Consider the following 24,285-nt stretch of genomic DNA (forward strand, 5'->3'; position numbering starts at 1 on the left):
AGGATGATAATAGTATTTAATGAATATTAGGATTTATCGAAAGTGCGTCAGTTACTACCATTAACACATTACTTGAGGTTGAGGATGAGGCTTTTGTAAGAATTTGTAAGTCTACCAGTAAGGATTCTATATAACTGGCGGCTGAATTGCGACTTCAGATTTCTATTACTGCTTACAGTTTTACAATGATGAGACAGACTTACAAATATATTTTTTCTTTCCACTTACCATAGTTATAGAGTAGCTGTACTGCAAAAAAAAACCTGAGTATAGAAATACATAATCTAATATTAATATTTACTTTTGATCAAAGAAAATAATCTTTTCATGCATCAATAGTTTGTTAAAGCATACCACATGGCGGCCAGTTTATTATTATCAACAAACTTACTATATCATTCACTTTGTCTGTCTGTTAGTGTTTATCCTCCAGTCTGTCTGTAATGCTATGGGGGAAATGGGATTCTCTCGGTCTATATTTATGATATTTATGACTGCTGATTTATTTGTGAAGAGCATCCAGTATACATCTTTCTTGGTCCGTCGGTATGTCGTCCATACTACAAATAACATAAATATTTTATTTAATTTATATATTTTCTATTCCTAATTATCACTTTTTTATGACCATTGAACATTTGCTCTATAACTCACTTTGTCCGTTTTTCTATCCGTATTTTTTGTGTGCTTTTCTTCATCCATAGTATCCATGTAGTTTATCTCAGGGAGTAAGGGAGGGCAAATGGGCAATTAATTCAATTTAAGAGTTTTCAAAGAAATGCCATGAAATCCAGATTAATCCAGAAAATTTGGAAGAATTTTGTAAAGGGTTTGTTAATTAAATTTACAAAAATTCAAACTAACAAAAAGTTCCAAGAAAAAAAGCAATAATTTGATAATTAGATTACCAGTATATCAGACTGACGCAACCATTCAGTAATTAATTACTAAAAAATCTCCCTGGAACTCTCCTGCCTGGCCCCTTTTATCCCTTGCCCCCACATCCCTTCTCTCATTCCCCATCGTCTGCTTTAAAAAAGGGAGGTGGGGGAGAGGGGAGTGAAATAGAGTATGGTAGGGGGGTTGTGCATTCTTAACTTTTTATATTTCTCTTTGTCTGCTATATTCAAAACTAACACAGCGAGTAGCTGCCTTTCGTGCGCTAGTACCCAAACTCAGTCAGAAACTGCTTAATTCTTGCACATTCTCTTTAACCCTTACAGATCGGGCCCCAATTCCCACCTTAATAGATCGGGGGGGGGGGGGGGCTCAAAGAGCCCCCCCCCTCTATCTCGGCTCCTGGTACAGATAAAGACGTAAAATTTTTTTCTGGTGGTTCATGTGTATTTTTAGAGAAAATTACTTTTTCTAGTCATAGCAGTCAGACCGCTCCTTAGCCGCTTTTTAGCGGCCAGCCGCTAAATTTTAAAACAGCTGTAGAGCGGCCAATTTTGCAGCTAGGATAACCAAATTTTGGGACGAACTTTTATTTTTCATAACAAAAAATTACTTTTTCTGATCATTGCCGAAAAACGGCAAATAACGGAAACCGCCATTTTCGGCCGTTACGGCGGTAAAAAGGCGGTTGGCGGCGCAAATTAATATTTTTATCTGTTTATTATTGCTCAAGGATTTACCAAAAAAAATTATAGGTCTCTAGCTGTAATAGAAGCCACGATATTCATGATATATGTCTGTAGTAAAAGCCGGACAAAAATCGGTCATAAAGTCGGTCAGGGAGCGGTCAAACGGTCATAACACCACTTTTCTCAGATGGTCATTGATATCTAAGTATTCACCAAAAAAATTTTAGGTTTCTACCTTATACAAAAAAGTCATAATGTAGAAATTTATTTAGAATTTTTTCTAATTTTTTTTTGCTACCCAACCGACTTTGACCGGACACCACGACCGACACAGACCAGATATCCTAATAAAATCAACTCTTGCCGACGTATAATTACTAAACTTAAAAAGTCATGAAGTTACAGCTCTCCATCTTACCTACAAAAAAAATGAGATTGAAAAAACTTGAGGGGGGGGCTCTTTGAGCCCCCCCCCCCCGATCTGTAAGGGTTAAGCCAATACCCAAAGTCTGAGACTCCTAAAAATTGAATATTCGATACATTATTCCCTTCCTTACTTCCTGAGTTTATCTAGTTAGTGCAGATTCTTTACATATATTTGAATTCTTTGTCGGTTCATCCGGTTTCACTCCTTAAGAATTAGCTGAGAAAATTAACCAACTTTTAATCTATTGAATTGAAGGATTTTTATAATTCGGAAAGGATAATAATATAATATTATTAATTTAAAAGTTGTTAAAAGTAATGAAATGAAATAATAAATTATCCCCCCTAAAAATGTTTTCTATTGGTTTATTTATTTATCAAAAGATATTTCTTTTTCTGATCAACATATTCTTTACTTTATTGAATACTTTATTAGAAGTCATAATTATAACGTAAAAGTATCATATCATATATCTATTATTTTTGTAGTTGTAAAAAATGTAAAATACCATAAAATAAAGTAGTAGCTTAAAAGTTTTAGTTAAAGATACATATTGAAGAAATTATAGTTGTTTACCATTTAAAACTTAACCTATCTATATTCTGTTTTTGTTTAGGTGATGTAGTGACATAATTCCTTTTATCCTCAGCTTACCTGTCTTTCATTCTGTGATTTACAAACAGGTAATTATGAGTTCTAGAGCAGCTAAAATACTTTCTTTTAGAAATCGTGTGCATTTTTGGAATGTTTTAAAAGGGTAACTGGTACTAAAGCTTTAAAATTTTTTTATTTACGAAGAAAACAAGGATTGCAATATCCATAAAAGCGTATAAATGTCTAAACAAAATTGTTAATAAATTTGTTGCATAATTGCGTAAATACAGGATGCAGTTAAAAGACTTACTTTCATTTTTAGGATTTAATTATAGCGATGCTTCCAATATAACATTGTAACTTGTTATAATAGAAATGAGTATTTCAAATAAAATGAATAAGATAATTATAACATATAAAAAGTTGTTGTCAGAAAGATTAAAATTCAACATATTTTAAACGGTTACAGAGTTACTACGCTCCTTAAATCGTACATAATGTAAAGTACAATTGTGACAAGTCTAAACTAACGAGAAAGACAACCATTACGGACCTACGGACCTACCCTTATTATTGAAAAGCTTTTTTCTAAAAAGAACCCTTTCTCTTTGAATAGCCTTCAAATAGCATATATTAACAAATTATAACTAAGGATTTTTTTAGGGCCAGTGCAATTCTAATTATTTTCAATTAAAGCGCTTTAATAGTACCTATAAAAAATGACGTCATACAATGCATAAGACAAATGCTAGGCCAATGTACAAACTTACTTAACAAATTGCAGACCAGTATACGTTTTGATTGTCCAATGGTAGGCCAGTATGACGTCATTTTTTAGGCACTATAAATTACTTTTCAATTGTTTTCTTCACTTGAACTAATAAAGTTTTTATTTTTTGTTAGAATAGTTGTGAATTTACTCAGCCCGTACATATCATCACCACCACAACTATCATCGCAAGTTTAACTAAAGTAAAGTTTTGTATTCAATAATTTCATTGGGAAGGTCATGGCACTGCAAGAAAAATATATTTTGCCTTCATCTTTATAACGCCGATTAAAATTTTTTTTTAAACATTCAAAAATAATAAAATAATTTTTAACACATTTAATTTAATGAATTTTTTAAGGCAAAAAGGTATTTTTTTATTTACATTGCATTTCTTATCCCTAAATTTTGTATAAAGTTGTAATAGTTATTTATCGCATCGTATTATAGACAGCTTTCCGGGGATAGTAGAATGAAAAATTATAAAATTATTTTTAGTTTTATTAACCCCGATGAGTCCAAAGGCGAGGAATAATAAAACTGTTGAAATATGTTGCCAATTGTCTTTAATACTATACGATACATGTATGAATTATAGCCGGACCTAATCCAGCCGATTTTATTCGGTTGTTAGGCCGTACTGGAAATATATTATAATGATGTCATAGGGTTGAATTTTATTTCCGGAAATTTCCATTTCAAAACAGTAGGAAACCCACTTTAAAAATTGGTTGCTCTTACACAAAGTTCAACAATCCCTCCTGTTTTTTTTTTTACAAAAATTAATAATATGGGAGGGGTCAAAATAACCGAAAGAAAACTATTGATATTTGTTGATAACGACGACAGTTTAAAAGTCTTTCAATTTAAATAGTATGATAAAATTAAGTGTAGCAATTTTGAAGATATATAGGTATAAAATTTATTTTTGGTAGCTATTTAAAAAAAGGAAAATGAACCCTATCTCATCATTTTAATTTAGTAAAATGTGATACATTTATCATAATCAAATAATTTGTTTCTCTATTGTGAAACAAGGTGGAATTATTCAAGAGTTATTTAGCAAAAAAAATCAACTCTAAATAATCATAATATAATTAAAACAAGTAAACTGCAAATTTTCAAACTTTTTTTAACATTTAAAGTTTGTTAGAATTATTTAACGTTTTGTAGGTTTGATATTAAAGTATTGAACTAAAAGCATTGTTGACAGGTCGAAATACTTTTTTTAAAAAGTAGCTTTATAAATAAAAAACATCTTAAACAATCTCTAAAATTGCTTAAAATCTCTTGTCAATTGTTGTTTTCATATTCCCTAGCATAGGGTTTTTGTGAAATGTTAGTGATAATAGCATTTTTTTAAATTTTATCAAAACTTTAGTAAAAAAAACTAATCTTCATATATTTGTTGATAGTTAGGTCTTCATTATTTTGGTTTTAAATTTCCATGTCAAAGATTTCTTCATAAAAAACATATTTACACAATTTTTTAAAGGCATTGTTTATAACATAATTATAGTTTTTTGAGTTGCAAAGCTACTTATAATTTACTTTGTCTGTCCGTCAGTCCGTAAAGCTATGGGAAAAATGTAATTTTCTCGTCTCCTATTAAAGATAGACAGCTGAAAATTTTAGTGAAAACTCCTATGACATAAGCTCATTTAATCTTTACATTGTTTTGTCCGTCTGTCTGTTAATTGGGGTGCTAGATTGATTCCTAGATTTTTACATTTTTGTAATTTTCTCGATTCCTGTTCAAGATAAAGGGCTGGAAATTTCATAAAAACATTTAACATATTTCCATCAAGTTTTTAAGATGCCTTTATAGGTTGGGGTGCTAGATCGATTCCTCGATTTTTAAGTTTTCATGATTTTTTCGATCCCTATACAAGATAGACAGTTGAATTTTCAGGGATTGAATAAGTTTACGTTCTACATATTTCCATTAAGTTAAGATACCCTTATTGGTTAGGGTGCTAGATTGATTCCTAGTTTTTCAAGTTTTTGTGATATTCTCAGCTCCTGTTCAAGATAAACGGTTGGATTTTTTAGTGATTAATTAAGTCAACATTCTACATATTTTGATAAAGTTTTATAAAGACTTAATATTGGTTGGAACTTGGGGTGCTGAATCGAATTTTAGATTTTAACGTTTTGTTTAATAATTTAATGCTTGAAAAGACCATTATACAATATACAATTTTAAAAGTTTTCGTGATTTTTATTTTTGAAGTTTTTATGACATACTCTATAGATAATTATTTCCAGATGTCTATTTATAATTTTTGAGCTTCGCTACCTATGGATGTTGTCATCCTTGTTTATATTTTATTTCGTAGATCTCAAAGTGCAATACTATATTTTTAAAAATATTTTACATATTTTTTGTCTTTAAGTGAATTTTGTAACTTTATTGTGTATTTAACATGTATTGATATGATATTTGTTAATTTAAGATATTTGGATTTTTGTCTTTAAAATATTCTTAGATATAAAATGTGGATAATCGATTTATAATTGATTATAAAATATTTATAAATAATGGCTAAGAGAGTTTTTAAACCTTTATTGTTTTATTATTAGATTTTGGATAATATTACCCCCAACCTTTTTTCTCTTTTTCATTTTTATCATTTTCAAAACTTATTAGCTTGGCATAATATGTAGGATTGGCGTCCACTTGAAATTTGAAATTTAGTATTCAATATTTCTCAGCTTATAGATTTAGTTTCTTAAAAAAAACTTTGGCAAATTAACCTAAACAGTCTTTCAACCTAAGAGTTTTGATACAATTTGTATTTTGTTCATACTATTTTAGGTTGGACATATTAGCCTCTAGGGCAAAATAGTCTCAGGACATTTACTTAAGGAATATATAATCAACTGTTATAATGATAATGGCCACAGCGTTCGGCCCCCTTGCCTGCCTATCCGCAGCGCTCTGCCCTCTAGCCAAATAACCTAACCTAAAAATTGTAAAGAAAATTAGAAATTAAAAAAAGAAATTAAAATTTTAATGAATATCCCAACCAGTTATTATCATTCTTAACAATTTCTTATTTCATTAATTTTACAAAAAGTAGTTTAAAGATTTTTTACAATTTTAATTTTTTTTCTTTTCAATTTTTAGGTTAGGTTATATTGTTAGGAGGCCGAGCACCCGCGGCTATGGAGGCTGCGACCATGTCCATTATTAACTGTTGAAGGTATTATGTACTAGAGGCAACAAAGTCCAAATGATTCTAAAATTTCTAGTTTTTTAAAATCTAATTACACTTGAAATATTTAAAATTCATAAAATTAAAAAAAAAATCCACTGACAATCATAAAAATTTGTATTATTAAGTCCTTTGTAATTATATAAAACATTTCCTTAATGTAATCAGAACTTTACTACTTTCAAAAATAAAACATAAGAAGTAGTTCTCAAATTAGATTTTTAAGGGGTGGGGGATAATATATCACAAAACTAACTTTATTAAATCAAATGTTTTGAAAAATTTATTTTTGTGCTTTATCTTATTTTTGACAATTGCAAAAGGTCCTGATTACATTAATTAAGGGGTTGGAGTGTTGTATGGATGTTTAAGACTTTTAATATGACATTGATCATATTCATAACTGTAGACTTATAATATTATTTTTATTATTATATTTTTGCTCAAACCTACATAAAAATTACTTTAAAATATTTATAATTTTGTTAAAATTATATATGTATGTTATTGATGTATTTTAAATTTATAAACAAATAAATATATTATATGTAGTTTGGTTTTCTTTTTAAGAAGTAAAGTTTTTTCTACATTTCATAAAGCAGATATTTGTAACCTAATCAGAAGGACTCGGCAACATTATCCACAGCCGCAGCCACCATCAGCGGCGAGGTTACCTGCCAGCCTTGATTGTGGATTGGAGAAAACTGGTGGTCGCAGCAGCTCTCAGTCACTCTCTGTGTCAGCCATAATCAGCAGCAGCTACTCTCAGAGGCTGCCAGCCATTAAATTTTACTTCAGCCCCCCCCCCCCCCCTCTCAGCCGATAGAAACTAAAGGGCAAAGTTACTTAGAGCTGAAAATTAGGACTATCAAAATTAATATTATCATCGCAATAGCGTTATTTAAGCTTACAAATATCTAATCACTCTTAATCTAGTTTGAGTATACTAATTTATTTGCATTTCTAAAAAAGCGTTGAATTACCGACAGCGGCAAAAACATTCCTAGAAAAACAGGGAAAGGGTAAATGGATTAAAAGTATATGACATGAACATACTTAATTTTATATAAATATGTATGTATTTATTCATAAATTGTGAATTATTTGGTTTTCAAGTAGGCTAGCATGACACTCAAGGTATCAAAGGCCTTTTTGAGGTCAAAATACGGCTGTAGTCAGCCTAAAATCAACATTGATTTGTTTTTAGAGATAAAAAGTCACAAATAATCATTCCATTGCAAAAAAACGCGATATTTGATTTAAGTAAATATTCATTTATTTAGCTGTTTTATAAATATTTTGATTTAAATGAAAAAGTGGAAAAAATTTTGATCGTGAGAACTATTTTTTTTTTAAATTAAATGACACATATAATATTCATTTTCGGTATTAAATGATGAGCTATCGCTCGATCATTTATTACCTTGGGATTGAAATAATCATTTTTGCTAAATTTTGTTTAATTAAATAACTCATTTATTTTATCAGCTGTAACCCCTCATGAAATTAATTGAATGCCTTAAAACCATAGCAGTCGCGTTAGAAAATAAGCTCTTTAGCCAATTTAAAATGTATTTGTTAAGAAATTACAATACATTAATTATCACAATGGTCATTGAGTTATAGAGTTTTAAACAAAAAAGTCACACAAAACAAAAATGGTTGGAAATCAAAATCGATTATTTGGAAATTTATGCAACTTTTACCCTTCACTTTTAATTAAAAGGCATCTATATTAAAACTATTAAATTGGAGAAATTGATTTAGAAATTGGCAATATTTTTTTAGGTTTAAAAATTCGGAATACTTAAAAATTAATTACGGTAAAGGGGTCTTGTTACTTAAATAACAAAATAATGGACTTTGCTCAATAGAAATAAAAAAACAGGATAAAATTCTCGAAATTGAAATATTTTTAAATATTATTCGTTTTTGGATTTATTTTTAAAAAGACATCTAAAAAGTCAATCCTTATTAGTGTTTTTTTCTATAGAAAAAATCTTAATATCCTATTTTATTCACACTAAAACTAAAACTTAAAAAGAAAAGTTTTAGGAAAATAATAAAAAAAATTAAATGTTTATTTTTTCTGAAACTTATTTTTCATGATATTATTAAAAAAACAATTTAGAGAAAATGAAAAAAATATAGCTGCCAAAAACAGGCTGATTTTTGTAAAATTTTACAAAATGAAATTGATTTGATTTTATATAAGAAATTAATTAATAACATTTAATGTGTGATCTGATTACTAGAATTGTTTTTTTAAACAAATGCTTATGAAATACAGTAAAAATGTTTAATATAACAAAATATACTTGTTCAAATTGATTATTTATTTTGAGTTGCTAAAAATATTATTTACTGTATTAAATAAGCCCATACTAACAATCTAGTTGTATTATATAGACACTTGGAAGCATTGAATTTTTAATCATTTCATTATTTACAACATTCACAAAATAACCTATAATTACATAAAAAAATTAGCCTAATAGAATTAGTAAAAATACAGAACTTTGTTTTATATTTGATGTATAAAAAAGTAATCATACTTATATTGTTATTTATTGGCAAAATTTGGCAGTATTGACAATATTGATGAAGGGCTTAGTTGTTTGTTTACATCATATTATAGTATTACATAAGTAAAAAAATATTCATTAATCTGTGAAATATAATTACTACCTAAAATTATTAATTTTACATTTTGATTAATTTACAATGTTTATAGTTTTAAAGTTAATATAAGAATTCAATTGAAACTAAAAGATGCCCAAGCTTTTTTGTGCATTTTTATTGATTTTTTTTATTGGTATACAAGAATTTTGTTAAACATAAGGTACAGTTTACTTAGTATAATGGTTTCAGTTTAGTAATTAAAGTATGTGTTAGATTTTAGCTCACTTACAATAATTTATTTTCAATTATTATTAGTAAATGCTTTTCCTAAAAATATATTTTAAAATTTATTTTTGAAGAGTAAAATGAAATAATTTGATCCTGATGTAGCGTTTTAGAAGCAGCATATTAGTATACTTTAAAAACATTTAAATTTTGTTTGGCAACTTCAATAAAAACTTTTTTGATAGCTAACAATTAATACTAATAGTTTTATATTTTATTAAAATTGCCAAGCAAACATCACCGTATAACTATCACCGTGCATCGTGGCAGTAGAACTTTCATTGGTTCACTAATTTAAACAGTGTCTTTATAATTCATATCTAAGTATTACTTAAAATCTGTTGGTAGGCTAAATTAAGCTGTGTGTATAGATTCAGTGGGTACAGTTTTTTTTTAAAGCAAAACTTGAATTAAGCTTTTTGATGCTAGTTAGACAACAGATTCAAATTAGATAACTTTAAGTTTTAAGAGTTAATTGAATCTACCTTTTGAGCAAAAGAAGTTAAAATCCAAAGCAAAGGTAAACTTAGTCTGCTTAATAATGCAGCAGATTTAACTGCTTAGATTTCTAAATATGTTAACTAGTTCTGCTTAAGCTGTTGGTGAAGTTAACCTTATTAATATTAAAAACAGTCTAAATAAATGATATGCTTTTGCTTAAATTAAGCATAACTGAGGCAGATTTGAGTTATCTAAATTTGCGTAGGCTGTCTGTTGAATTAACTTCTTCTGCTGAGGCTGCTGTGAGAGTAGGCAGTGTTGGTGTAAGGTCCACTGTAGATACTAGAACCTAAAATAAAGTTGCGTTTGAATAATTTCCTTAATTTTAAAAGCGAAGCTTATCTATAATTAACTTTGTCTGTCTTTCCGTCAATGCTATAGGGAAACATAATTTTTTCGGTTCTTTTTAAAGATAGACCGCTAAAATTTTTAGTGAAGATTTCTATGACATTTGCTAATCTAATCCATACATTGCATTGTTCATATGTCTCTTAATTGGGATGCTATACTTGCTTATTTTATAAATACTTGCTTATTGGTTGGGGGGCTAAATCTATTCCAAATTTTTTACGTTATCCTTATTAGCTTAATGCTTCAAAAGACTATTATAATTTTTTTAAGGTTTCATGATTTATCTTATTTAATCTTTTTTTATGACAATGCTAATTGATAATTTTTTACGAATGTCAATTCATAATTTTTCAGCTTCACTACTTATGGATGTTGTACTCCTTGTTATATATGAAACTAGGCTAATCTATAACAAAATTACATAAGAATTTTGTTAGAGGGTAATAGTCTCTCAAAATAAAATAAATTAGATAACATTAATGTTATAAACTTAGATATACTGATTATATTAAACAATACATCTAATTAAATTAAGGAAAAATAATGTAGATCAAATATTATCTTTCTCTTTGGATATTTATTTTTCTTACATACGTCTTAAAAAAAAAGATTTATAAGCTCCAATAAACGTAATGACTAAAAATAATTGATTACTTAAAAAAAAAATAATGTTTTTAAAAGTTACAGTGAGCAGAATTGAGTATATTATGTTTATATTTATAGATTTTAACTATCATGCAAGGTTTTATGTAATTATAGGACATCAATTTCTTTATTCTATAAATCTTAATGCTGCTTTATTTATTTATTTTTATATCTAATCGTCTGCTGAGCTGACAATGATTGTAAGAAGGGAAAAAATAAGATCAATAATATCTTAAAACATAGTTCCTCTGCAGAGAGCGCCATTTATAACGGTGACTTAATTTGGGACACCTGCCATACTCGGCAATAAAACAACCAATCAAAACTCAATAAAATCCTCAAAGCTGTTAAGCCAGCTAGTAAGAAAGCTTTATTATAATAAAACCTTGGGGACTAGTGTAATAAACAGCCCAATGTCCCCTTCAAAAATGTCCAAAAATTCAAAGTATAGATTAAAACCTGTATCAGTTATATTTTTAAAATTTTAAAATCTAGAGTACTAAGTTAAGTGCTAGCTTCCAGTCAAATGCTCTAATAGGTCAAGCTGTTCTGATTTATGATCAAATGTATAGAGTAATTAAGAACAATTTGACCTAATAAGCGCATTTGACTAGAAATTTGCACATAAGTTTACGGAATTATGCGAAAAAAATTATGCTCTTTGTAGTCGTTACACTACTCTTTAAAATAAATCAAGTTGCATGTTAAAAGATTCCAAGCAGATAAGAAATTGAAATGTTCATAAGCAATTATGTTTGTCATTTAATATTCAATTATTACATGTTTAATTTTGGATTTAAATTACATAAATATATTTAAATTGATATTTTAGAATTCAAGGAAAGTAATTTATCATTTATAGAATATAAATAAATAAGATTTGAATGTTTAATTTTTTTAATAATGGTCATTTTTGACTGGATTAAAAGTTGAAGATAACATTTTTTTTGCTTTATAGAAACCGCAAAGCCTAAAGCATCAGGGAGGCAGGGACAATGGGCTGTTTATTATTTGTTGGCTTAACCCTTACAGATCGGGGGGGGGGGGGGGGGGGCTTAATCATTTTTTTCAATGTCATTTTTTTGTAGGTATGATAGAGAGTTGTGACTTCATGACTTTTTAAGTTTAGTAATTATACGTCGGCAAGAGTTGATCTTATAAGGATATCTGGTCTGTGTTGGTCGTGGCGTCCGGTCAAAGTCGGTTAGATGGCACAAAAGTTAGAAAAAAATTTTAATAAATCTTAATATCAACATTATGACTTTTTTGTATAAGATAGAGACATAATTTTTTTTTGTGAATACTTGGATATCAATGAACATCTCAGAATAGTGGTGTTATGACCGTTTGACCGCTTACTGACCAATTTTATGACCGATTTTTTATCTTGCTTTTACTATAAGCATATATCATGAATATCGTGGCTTCTATTACAGCTAGAGACCTAAAAATTTTTGTGGTAAATCCTTGAGCAATAATACACTTCCGTGAGTAGTAAGGTCATGGCCATTGGCCACTCGTTGACCGATTTTTGACTTCTTTTTCCTACCTGTAATTTTGCCGTTTGTAAGCTGCCAGCAGCCGAATTTCAAAACAGCTCTAGTCCAACCAATTTTGTTTATGTAGTCTTTTATTGTGTTTAGAAACAGATACAAATATTAAATGGCGCCGTAACCGCCGCAAATGGCGGTTTTTGTTATTTGCCGTTTTTCGGCGATGGTCAGAAAAAGTAATATTTTTTTTATGAAAAGTTCCACCTAAAATTTGGTGATCCTAGCTTTAGTATTGGCCGCTCTACGGCTGTTTTAATATTTAGCGGCTGGCCGCTAAAAAGCGGCTAAGGAGCGGTCTGACCGCTATGACTAGAAAAAGTAATTTTATCTAAAAATGCACATGAAATACCACAAAAAAAATTATGTCTCTAAATGTTACAGAAGCCAAGATAGAAGGGGGGCAAAATTAGCCCCCCCCCCATCTATTAAGGTGGGAATTGGAGCCCGATCTTTAAGGGTTAACAACCTTGGGGACTTTATTAAAGTTTAATTGGTTTATTCATTTAGTTGAGTGTCCTAACGTGTCAACAACTAATAGAATTTACAGATGGGATAAGGGTGCGCCACATAAAACCGGACTTTTTTTAAACGGCCATAGCGTCAAAACTACTTGACCAATCAGGACGTTTGACCCCACTATACAAAGCCTAGGTAATGACCTTTTAGCACAAAAAAATCATTGGACAAAGATGGGCTCGTACTCCAAGCTGGCCGCGCTTATGTTCAACAAGGCAGATTCGAAATGCGCTGGTGGTATAATATTGATTCTCGACTAGGGCCCACTAAATCGGACCTCAGCCCATTCGTAGATGAGGTAGAGTTATGCAACTTGCTGGGGATACTGTTAGATACATTAGTAAGACACTAGATAAGACTAGAGCTCTTTATCTAAAATGGCTTGGCTGTAGTACTCCGGCAAAGTGAAACGTGGCAGATTTAGAGATGTCAAAAACGTCAAAAATTGTGTAAAATCGTGAAAATTTCTTGATTCTCGACGTTAGAGACCCATATGGAACTTAAAAACTCATTTTAGACTATAGATTGCGTTGTCAACCCTAGCTGAATCTTCATGCCATTTCAAAAAGGTATAGAACGCCGTTCTAGCTCAACTGTAGCCCAAATGAGAGCCGCCGTGTCGAAGGGCAGTTTGAAAGTTGGGTGAATTTGGATCCTGCGGTTACTCACTTTCCTAAGGAAATAGGGCCTCCCAGCAGCCCGATCTTAATTCAAGTGACTTTTTGGCCTGAAGCTACTTTAAAGTATGCACCAATAGACGTGCCCATACCATAAAGACCTCCCTTATTGCCACTATCAAGGAGATCTTCGCCAGCTTGGACAGGTACATTTTGACCTGGGCCTGCCGGCGGTTGAGGAGGCGGGTTGAGGCGTTGATTGATCCTGGCGGCGATTTTATTGAATGATCTAATAGTCATATACCTAGTTTGCTTCCCAGATTTTAAAATTTAATAAAATCTTTAAAATTGACGATTTTATGTTCATTTGTTTACAAATTAGAAAAAGTCCGGTTTTATGTGGCGCACCCTGTATGTTATGAGATAGGAAAAGTTTTCCAAGTTATTTCAATTTCCTGAAATAAAGTTGCAACATAAACAGAATTGGATGAACAATATATAAAAAAGACAATCCTGAGGTGGATTCTTTAAAAAATTAGGATTGCTTAATCGGCTACGGTAGCTAGACCACCAAAATTGTTTTTGTAACAAAACCTCATAAATCATATAAAAAATCTACAAAAAAAATTAATAAAGTCTTATCTTAATAACTCTACTATGATTTTAGAACACTTAATTTTGTAGATGAATTTGCATAAAATAAAATTTTGTGATCAGGCTACCATATCCGATTCAGCGATGCTTGATTTTTTTAAGAACCCACCTCTGTCCTTAAAATAGCACAGCGATAAAAAAAAGTTAAACATAAAACAATATTTATTATTTTTGAGAAAATGTGATTGAGAGTAAATTATTAGAAATAAATGAACCACCAATAAATAAGGAAGTAAGAGTAAATTCTATCCAAAGTGTCATGGCAGCGTGGCTTGCGCTTTAAAAGTCAGATTAGCAAAATAAAAATTTCTATATTGAAGTTTTTTTAGAGGACATTTATTTTGTTAACTCTAGTAAACCTTATAATATTGTTTTCAATAGGTAAAATATAATTTTTGTATTTTAGGACAAAATGACCATTAAATAAGGACAATTATAGTAACCTAAATTAATGATAAACTTCCCCTATCATAATGTCCACGTATTCTATATCCATTTTAGATGGACACATAGTCTCTGTATCAAATTTACCTGTTGTGCTTAGATTCTTCCTCCTTCTCTTAGAGACAAGGATAAAGATGGCAACGATGACAATAATGATGAGGATAATGCCAGCAATGGCAATCCCAATAGCGAAGCTCCTTTGTGAGATACAGAACCTGTCAGGGTCATACTCACGAGTCTAAAAAAGAGATATTAAAGGTAAGATGTTTATTTCACATTTAAAAGTAAAGAAGCAGCCGCTAGTTAGACATTAAATTATGTAAATGTAAAGAGAACAAAGTCAAATGGTCTTTCCAGATCAAATAAAATTTTCTTTACAAAGAAGTATTGTTTTCTTTTAAACTATATTTCTTACAAAAGAATAAATTCAACTCATAATTAGAATTTTAATTATTCTTTACAATACATAAGTGAGTACAGTATCAAAAGATGTTTTTAAAATTAAATCTTACCAATTTTGTTTATTTGAATTCTTTATAAACATTTCATGTTATTAAATTCATCTTTTTAAGAAATAAATAGAAATACTGTTAAAATTAAGTATTTTATATTTATGTTGTTGATAAACTTAATACCAGGTATCTGCAGCCACGCGTCAGCCGCTTGTAACCTCAGTAAAACGTCATCTTTTGACTTTGAAATTTATCTTGATTTTTAAGCCTGTTCCTAAGCAGACAATCCATCATTTCATGATTTTATTTTTAAACACACTTTTAGGATTAAGCGCCCCTGTCGGGCCCGGCTAATACTTACAATTGTATCGACAGTGGTGTCGATAAAATCCTCCTCCTCCAAATCTTCTGCCTCATCTACATACAATCCTGAGTACACCTAGAAAGATAGATAGATAGTTAGATAGGTAATTAGCAAGTTGGTGCTTTGGCAGATAGATACCTAGACATCTTTTTGTTGAGCAAAAAAATAGAATGCAAGCAAATTAAATTAGTAATATTATGGCAAATGATGACATATTAGAGGAATTTTCAAAAAAAACATGTAAAAAGGTTGCCCCGCAATGTTAGGGCACCGCAAAAGTTACGATTTAAAATATTAAATCCACATTTTAATTTCCTTTACTACAAGATTTGTTAAAAATAGATTTTTATTTGCATTATCCTCCAAACAGCAATGATTATAAATTTATTTTTTTATATTATAATAGTTAATAAATATAATGTATTTATACTCAATTGGCTACTCAGGAACTATGTTACGTCCGTTCTTCTGTTCGTTTATATCCACACGTGTAATTGGGTGACAAAAAATATTTTGAATCATTATTTTCTCCAGATTTGGGCTAAAACCTATTTAGTTATTTTATATTGTCATTTTAGGATATATTCTAATATTGACCCATCTTAATGTACAGAAGCTTTTTATTGTGCCTATAAAAAATAACGTCATACTGGCCTAACATTGGTCAATTTAGTCTGTGTATTGGCGTATCATTGGTAATCAATAACAGATAGGCAGGTAGAGAGACAAAAGGGTACTAACTGTTATAGAGTAGCTTTGCTACTATAGATAGATACCTGATTATTGATGAACTGAAATTAGTTTCCGAATGTGAACACATTTTCCTAGGTGTTTCCCAATCCTATATCAATATTTGCTACTAGCTAATAAACCTTCAAACTTCAAAAAAAAATTAAAATTTGAATGTATTAACGATTTATACATTATACATTCAAAGTTTTAATTTTTCAAATTTTGATTTTTTTTTTGGAAGTTTGAAGGTTTTTTAGCTAGTAGCAAATATTGAGATAGGATTGGGAAACACCTAGGAAAATGTGTTCACATTCGGAAACTAATTTCAGTTCACCTGATTATTAGAGTAAAACACTACAGGGAGAAAGGATTAAATAACTGTATCTCCCCATCGCAACCGCCTTGTGCAACCTTTCTATTGGGTCATTGAAAATCAACCAAAATGGTGTCGCTTATATTAACACAGCCAAGAAGCAGAAAATAATTTAGAAGAAAACGGAGGGAGGTATTGGTTTGTATATACATCTACACTATAGATCTAATACCTGAATGGTCTCTTTTCTTTCATCCAACAGATAATCCGCCTCTGAGATGTCCAAGACCTGTCTTCGCTTACGAACCAAGTTCTCGCCGTTCTTGCACACGGGTGGCTATGTATAGCATAATTGTAAAATCATATACAGACAGGTTAAATATGTTTTCATAATTTTTCTTACACTGCACTGCAATCAAATTTAGGTTAGGTTAAATATTTAGAAGAAAAATAAGAATAGTTATTTATCGCATCGTATTAAACAGCTTTCCGCGGATATAATAACGACAATTATCGGGCTAACAAAACTGGTTTTAATATTGTGACTAAGCGGACATAGTTTTTTCGTATGGATGAGAACCGGTTCCTATCCACCGGATTCGAATGAATACAAGAATAGTTATTTATCGCATCGTATTATAAACAGCTTTCCGCGGATATAAAAACGACAATTATCGGGCTATCAAAACTAGTTTTCATATTATGACTGTACATTTTATATTCGTAGATAACTGGATATAATACGATACGGTACATAACTTTTCAGTATGGCTTAGAACCGGTTTTTATCCACCGGATATTAATCGGTTTGGAAACCATACTGGAAATAAATAAAAAGTAACCTCTGCAATATTTTGAGGTTATAAACAGTCAAAATTGATTTGAAAGTTTTATATTAAGTAATACATGTTTATTGTTTACTCAGTAGCCCAAAAAATGTTTTAGATAAAAACAAGAACATAATACATACCACATGGTCGCAGCCACCAGCGTGTTTGATACACAGCTTCACGTTGCACTGATAGTAGACTGAGCTGGTATATGGGAATTTGTGGGCCTAAAATAATTAATTTTATTTATGATTATGACAGGGATTACACATTTGTACGGTCCTTTTTATTATAGTAGCGGCTACGTCCCTAGAAGCCTCTAGTGGCACTTTAAATGTTTTTTTGTTGCGTTCAAGTTTCTACGATATGTTGCGTAAGAGTCTCTTCATACGATACCTCGCAATGTTACGTAGGAGTATACTTAAAATAAAAATTTCGATTTATTATTATTTCTCTTGGGAGGGTGGTGGTACCCTCCCCCAAAATAGTTATAAACCTTCCCGGGACCTAAGAGAAGCTACCCTGTTAAGGAGAACCCGATCGGTTCAGCGGTTAGCGAGATCCTTCGGTACAAACAAACACACAAACACACAGGCATCCTGTTACTTTAGTATAAGGATTTATATATTTAACCCTGCAAAGGTTGAATAAATGCTATGTTTTGTTATAATTACATGAAAATCAGATGAAAAAAAAAATAATCAGTAAATGTAAGTTTTGAGCTATACTTTAATGATTTAAAGAAATAAGACTATGGCTGATGTACATCCCCTATGAATTTACACAAAGTCAACCCTTCTGTAGATTACACCTATAGTAATTGAAACATTTGGACACTCAAATTAATGAACCAACCAATCCAAATTCAATAAAAGTCCCTTAAGTTGTGAAGACAACGAATAAGAAAACGTTATAATAAAACTTTAGGAACCAATGTAATAAACAGCTGAAGTCCCCTACCTCCCTGGCTACAATTACTATTAGTTTTTGTGGGGATGTTAATCAGGGTGGGGAAAAACCCAGGGTTTTTTCAAAAAGCCCAGCCCAACCCAACCCAAAAACCCTTAAAAACTCGACCCAAAAACCCTTAAAAACCCAGGGTTTTAAGGTTTTTTTTTGGGGTTTTATTGAAAAACCCTGGGTGGGTTTTTTTTGGTGGGTTTTTTGTATGCCCACCCTGATGTTAATAGGGGACGTAAGCGAAACCTTTTTGAAGTTATACCTGGAATCTGACCAAAGCAGCTGTCTTCCTCTCGTTGTATTCAAACTCGCCCATAATCTCATAATCCTCAGGACATCTAAATAATATTTTTTTAAAGGGTATCGTTTCATAAATAAAATTAATTGTTTGTTTGGCTAGCATACAAAAGTGTCTCGTCCTACTCCATGGCTATTTAGGTCCAAACACTAAGAAACTTTGGATACACATGCACACACACAAATAATTCATATGCATGATGATGTCTAGTAGTAGTAAGTTATCGAATAGTCCATAGCTGTATCTGCCTGCTTAAATTTAGACTTTATATACTTAGCCGCCCAAAAAGCTGCTTGATTTCAACCGCAGACCCGTTTCTCGTTTTTTCAACAGGCTTACATAAAATTAATAAAATAAACCTTAATAATTACTTGAAATACATTTTAAGGAAAACTAGAAAGGAAAAAGAGACAAAAAAACCTTTACCAACTTCATTATATCAAATTAAATTTACAGAAACAGATATAGAAGAAAAATAAATGCATTCATAGAAAAAAAAGAAAATATATCTAAACAATCATAATTATGTCCTAAAGTAGCAAAGCTTTATTTAAAGACAAATAGGGTTCAGTCAAGCAATATCAAAGTTTTAAAACTTCTTCATTACGCAAAAAATCTATCAATGTCTGCTGGATTGAAACCAGGTATTAACCGTGCTAAGAAAACATATATATTCCTTGCTTTTAGAAATTTTCCATGAAAAATGATAGGATTTTTCCTTTTCTTGATGACCACAAAAAGCTTTCTACAGTATGATACCACAAATATAAATTAAATCCTTCTTAATTTCTTAATTAAGCTACTTATGGAAAATTCGTCTTTAATTTTTCAATTGTAATCAGAGGGGTGCAGAAGAGGGTTGTATCCACCGCTTGGAAAAAATAAGGAGGGTGTATATACAATACACCTCCAGGTTTCTACCCCCACCCCCCCCCCCACACCCCTTCTTGACTAGGGTCGAGTCTAGTCCCCCTTATACATACCACTAAAACAGACAAGATATTAGTTTGACATTTGAGTATGTTCATTTCGTACGGGGGTTTGATAACTATACAACCCCCTGACAATAAAATTACAAACCATAAGATCACACCCCCTTCCTAAAACCCCTGGATTTTTGGGTTAAAGGGCGGGGATGTCAAAATTTCGGTTGCGCTTCACGCATCCTCTTGGCAAACATATGTTTATGCTTCGATTGGAATATATGTAGTAAATTATAATATAAGATTATTATGATTAGAAAAAAATAGGAAAATTTTGAAGAAAAAAATTATTAAACCGCTTTTTTTTATATGTTACATTCTGGGGGGAAAAAAATGAAAAAATTAACTTCAGTTTAAGTGGTCCATATACATAATTAAATTATAAACAAAGTATATCAGGTTATAAGAGTAAATAATTATGTCATGTAATTATAATATTTACACGAACTTAGTAAGAAAAGGTATGTTTACAGATGTTTTATTAAAAATCAGTCAAAAAACTTGTGCGAATATCTTTGATTAATTAATTATTTTTGATTCTAACTATAAATAAAATGAAATTGAAATCAATTAAAGGGGTTAATACAGGGCTTACTCCAAGTCTTAATTAATCCTTGCTAAGCAATTCATAGTATGATATGTATTTTATTTAAATTTAATATCTAAATGTATTGCACTATTTAATAAAATCTATTATATTTCTAATTCTAATGAGGGCCTATGAAATTTGCTACTAAGCTAATTTTCTCAGTATTCCCAATAAAGTACGCAAATAAGTTCATTAAATATATCTAGAGAACTTTTATAACACAAAAATCGAATATAATTTCTTACAATTTTGATTTTTGAAAAATTCTAAAACTAAGCAATTTAAAAGTTATATAGGTTATGTTTTATGTAATTTTTTGGAGGTTTCCCTTCAATTGCCTACTTAAGCAAAGAAAACTTTTTCGCTTCCCTTATTTTGTAAAAAATAACACAAAGGGGGATTGATTACGAAGCGTTTAAGTCTAACGTTAGGTCTGGCGAAGTTATGTAATATTGGAAACAGGATATACCCGCATGCATAATTTTTCATTTTTCCTCCCCCCCCCCCCCCAAATAACAAATTTAAGACTTCCTTGCCTCTATAATATAAAGATTACCCCCCAACCAAAAAAAAAAATTAATTTTTATTTTCTATTTCTTATCCCCCCAAATAAAAAAGCTTGGACGTCCTTGCTACTGTGGTATTCGGCAACCGTGAGCCATGCCTATGGCACCCCTGACCGGGGTTCGGGGAAGGGCCAACGGCCCTCCCCCGAGTCCTGGGGAAGGGGTCTGCCGACCCCCTCCCTATGTCTAAAATTAATGATTGAATCTGACAAGCTTTATTATGGTTAAAACTGTATTGTTAATTCCCCCACCCTTTCCAGGGATGGGGGATCATTATTGCCCAAACTGACTATTGTATATGTATTATAATGCTTTTATGTTATGATTATTTATTCCTATCTGTGTAGTTATTGTTTGTTGTATATAGCTTTAGTACTCTTTAGACCTTCAATAAAGTGACAACTGAAATAGATGTTGATTATTATTTAGTGAATGCTAGAGAAGCGTAGCTTCTCTATAGTAAGGTGTCCACGTCTGTCACACTGCCGTAATCTAATTGAACTCCGGTGTCTGCCATTTATCCTCGGCGGATACCACAACTTTTGGTGACAGCTGTGTGAGATTACGGCAAACCACAAGTGTAGAGCAGACGCGCAGCTGAGGCTAAGGTACTCCCAGCAGTGAAACTGGCAAAACTGACACAAGCAACCTGAATTACCCACCCTGGATAGCAAGGTCTAACTCTGCATCCGGCAGTTGTGGAAGTGAAACAGCGAAACTTGACGAAGAACCGCGAGAAGCGCCGACATCTAACGGAGAATTGAGCGCTCAAAGGGCTGAAACAGGCCTGCGGACTGGCTGAAACAAGCCAAATAAGTGCAAACGGCTGAAAATAGGCCAACCTTACTGCAAGAGATAGCAGGATCCGAACCAGCGGCGCTAGCAGGACGGGACATTCCCTGCCGCCATCAGCCGGATTTGGATCAGCGGCGCTAGCAGGACGGGACATTCCCTGCCGCCGATAGGCTGAAACACGCCACATAACTGCGAGCTGCGAGCCAACATACGAGTGTAGTGCACCAAAGCAGAGAAAACTACGTCAACTCCAAGTATCCTGAGAGGCTACAACGCAGCCACCCATCTAGAAAAACAGATATTATATCATATTGTAGGGATTACCACCCTGGTGTGATGGTTAAACAATAGATTTATGAGCAAAGATTGGCAAACAATTTGTTGTGTATTGTGATAAAACTAAAAATAGAACAGGCTTGGATTTGTTGTGTATTGTGATAACAACTAAAAATAGAACAGGTTTGGTAAACAAATCTGTTATGTATTGTGATAAGGACAAAAATAGAAGCTAGATGTAATATAACAAACGCCCTGATAAACAATCTAACCACCCCAAGCCTACAGCACAACAAAAATACACCCCTTATTTCAGAGGAAAGGGAGGGGCCCACTCTCCATTGAAGGAAATACAATCAAGGTGACATAACAGATAAGCCTAGGATTAAGGAGAAAGGGCACCATTACCTCATCACACAGTTACCTCAAACCCACAGCACTCCCCCCTTCCTCACAGGGGGAACGGACGGATTTACCCCGTCCCCTCACGCGCTTCCCCCCTCCTACCCACACTTGACTAAGTCCGCCCACGGTGTGGAGCTAGTGACCGGGAACACAGAGCGCCATTTACGGGTAGCGCAACGGAGTGCGGAAATATCATAAAATTCAACGGACAAAGCGGACCAATGAGAGAGCGAATTGAGGGATAAGTGCGCGTTTTACCTGTGTGCGCGGATTTGACGGTGCGCAAGCGCGTTGCAAGGACAGGAGATTTCACGCACACACACACACACTGGAGTGGAGCTATTCCATAGCATCTAACAGAGGTATTTTTAGAAATAAAGAATTACAAGCTTCTCCCTCCTATCTATAGTGTGATAAAGGAAAACCAAATCAGTTCCTGACAGCAGTTCAGACCCTCAACACCTATCTACCCCTACCAGCCTACTCTACAACCTCAGAATCCAACTAGTGATAAGTACAGCTAAGTTATATCTTTGTAACTAAACTACCAACCTAGTGATAAAACAGTGTTGGCTGTTAGGCTAGAAAGCCTCAAGTGACAAACCATTTATAATATTGCTTTATAACCTTGTGTCCTGCCGTTGAACCGTTGACCCGATGGAACAGCCACAAGCGCCAGGAGGCGACCAAGCCCCAGGATGGCTCCAGGATGACCCTCAGCCGGCTCCAGCCGAGTACCGCAAGCTGATGCTGAGTAACCTGCCGGAGTATAGAGGACCGCCCAAGCAATCCTGGAGTTCCCACATCCGCAGACTCGAGATGTCATGGGCGGCTTACCGCGTGCCGCCCCATGACTCCCTCAACCGCCGCAACGCCCTTTTACTGTCACTGGTAGGGCAAGCGGCGGAAATGGCTTCTCATCTGTTTGGCGAGGCAGGCCAAGCCTTGACCTACGAACAGGTCAAGGCCGAGTGTGAAATGTTATTTCGTCCCGCCTTTGAATCCCAGACGCTTAAACAAGCGTTTAGGGATTACAGGCAACACTCGACAGAACCTATACAAGCATACATATCAACAAAGTGTGCCTTGTATAGGGACGCCTACAGCCATGAGGATCTCGAGTTGTTAGTGGACGAATTAAATCGTGGCATTCGTAACGCTAATGTGAAACGTGAAATGATGAGTCATGAGATCACCAGTGTACCTGAGTACACACGGAGAGCCATGTTCACCGTCACAATGATTACCAAGCAGCTGAAGGAGGGTGTGTGCCTAGTGGACGCTACCGACGGGCTCACAGGATCAGCCAGCATCCAGTTGCCCCAATATGACGAGTCGGAGCCAATGGAGATTGGCGCCTTGGCTCCGGGTCTCCACCAGATGGGGAAGGTCGCTCCAGATGACAAGGTTCCAGGCCGCTGTTTCCGCTGCCAAGGGAAAGGCCACCGAGCTCGAGACTGCCCGACGCCTATGGAAGTCAGCCTAGAGGAGAGACGCACCCAGCCACGCCGTGACCGTTCTGCCAAGTGCGAGCGTTGCCACTATGCCGGCCACACGGCGGCCGAGTGCAGAGCTGACTGGGACCAGGTAGCCGGCCGCAGGCGCACCGCAGACAAGGGTGCTCCCCCAGGAAAGCCCAGCAGAGTGGCCCATATGGAAGGGAGCGCGCCCCCAGCACCACCGCAGCAAGCAGCCGCCCCCAACGCTGCGGGCCGAGCCGACGGGATGCCGCAGTTTGGGACCATTCCAGCTAGGATCAACGTACTGGGCGGCGCGGCTGAACCCAACCGGGTTGGCCTGGGCTTCAGTCTCAACCACCTGGGGCCGGAGTTTGTGCAACCCAACAACATCGCCGAGCCAGAAGTTCTTAGGCCCCAGCCTTTTAGCCTCAACATGATGGAGCCTGCTCGACTGAGCCTACCCAGCAAGAGTGGAGGGGC

At 33.3% G+C, this 24,285-nt stretch overlaps 2 protein-coding genes across 4 annotated transcripts in view; one reads left to right on the forward strand and one right to left on the reverse strand.

The window, feature by feature from the left end:
* LOC145319516 (neuropeptides capa receptor-like) overlaps positions 1-4,196 on the forward strand; it is a 36,705-nt gene extending 32,509 nt beyond the window's left edge. For all 3 annotated transcript variants that reach the window (XM_080161693.1, XM_080161694.1, XM_080161695.1), the window contains 2 exons: positions 2,630-2,696; positions 3,511-4,196. In XM_080161693.1, the coding sequence (XP_080017819.1) occupies positions 2,630-2,646 (17 nt within the window). In that variant the 3' untranslated portion in view covers positions 2,647-2,696; positions 3,511-4,196. The remainder of the gene's footprint in view (positions 1-2,629; positions 2,697-3,510) is intronic.
* Positions 4,197-7,847: 3,651 nt separating this feature from the next.
* The window catches only part of pio (zona pellucida domain-containing protein piopio), a 103,103-nt gene continuing 86,665 nt past the window's right edge, over positions 7,848-24,285 (reverse strand). The window contains exons 10-15 of the mRNA XM_080161696.1: positions 18,696-18,771; positions 17,614-17,700; positions 16,876-16,980; positions 15,596-15,673; positions 14,870-15,020; positions 7,848-10,291 (exon numbers count right to left, since the gene is read on the reverse strand). Of these exons, the coding sequence (XP_080017822.1) occupies positions 10,221-10,291; positions 14,870-15,020; positions 15,596-15,673; positions 16,876-16,980; positions 17,614-17,700; positions 18,696-18,771 (568 nt within the window). The 3' untranslated portion in view covers positions 7,848-10,220. The remainder of the gene's footprint in view (positions 10,292-14,869; positions 15,021-15,595; positions 15,674-16,875; positions 16,981-17,613; positions 17,701-18,695; positions 18,772-24,285) is intronic.

The sequence above is a fragment of the Acartia tonsa genome, chromosome 5, assembly GCF_053477335.1.
Source record: "Acartia tonsa isolate MP-2025a chromosome 5, ASM5347733v1, whole genome shotgun sequence".
Classification (NCBI taxonomy): Eukaryota; Metazoa; Arthropoda; class Copepoda; order Calanoida; family Acartiidae; genus Acartia; species Acartia tonsa.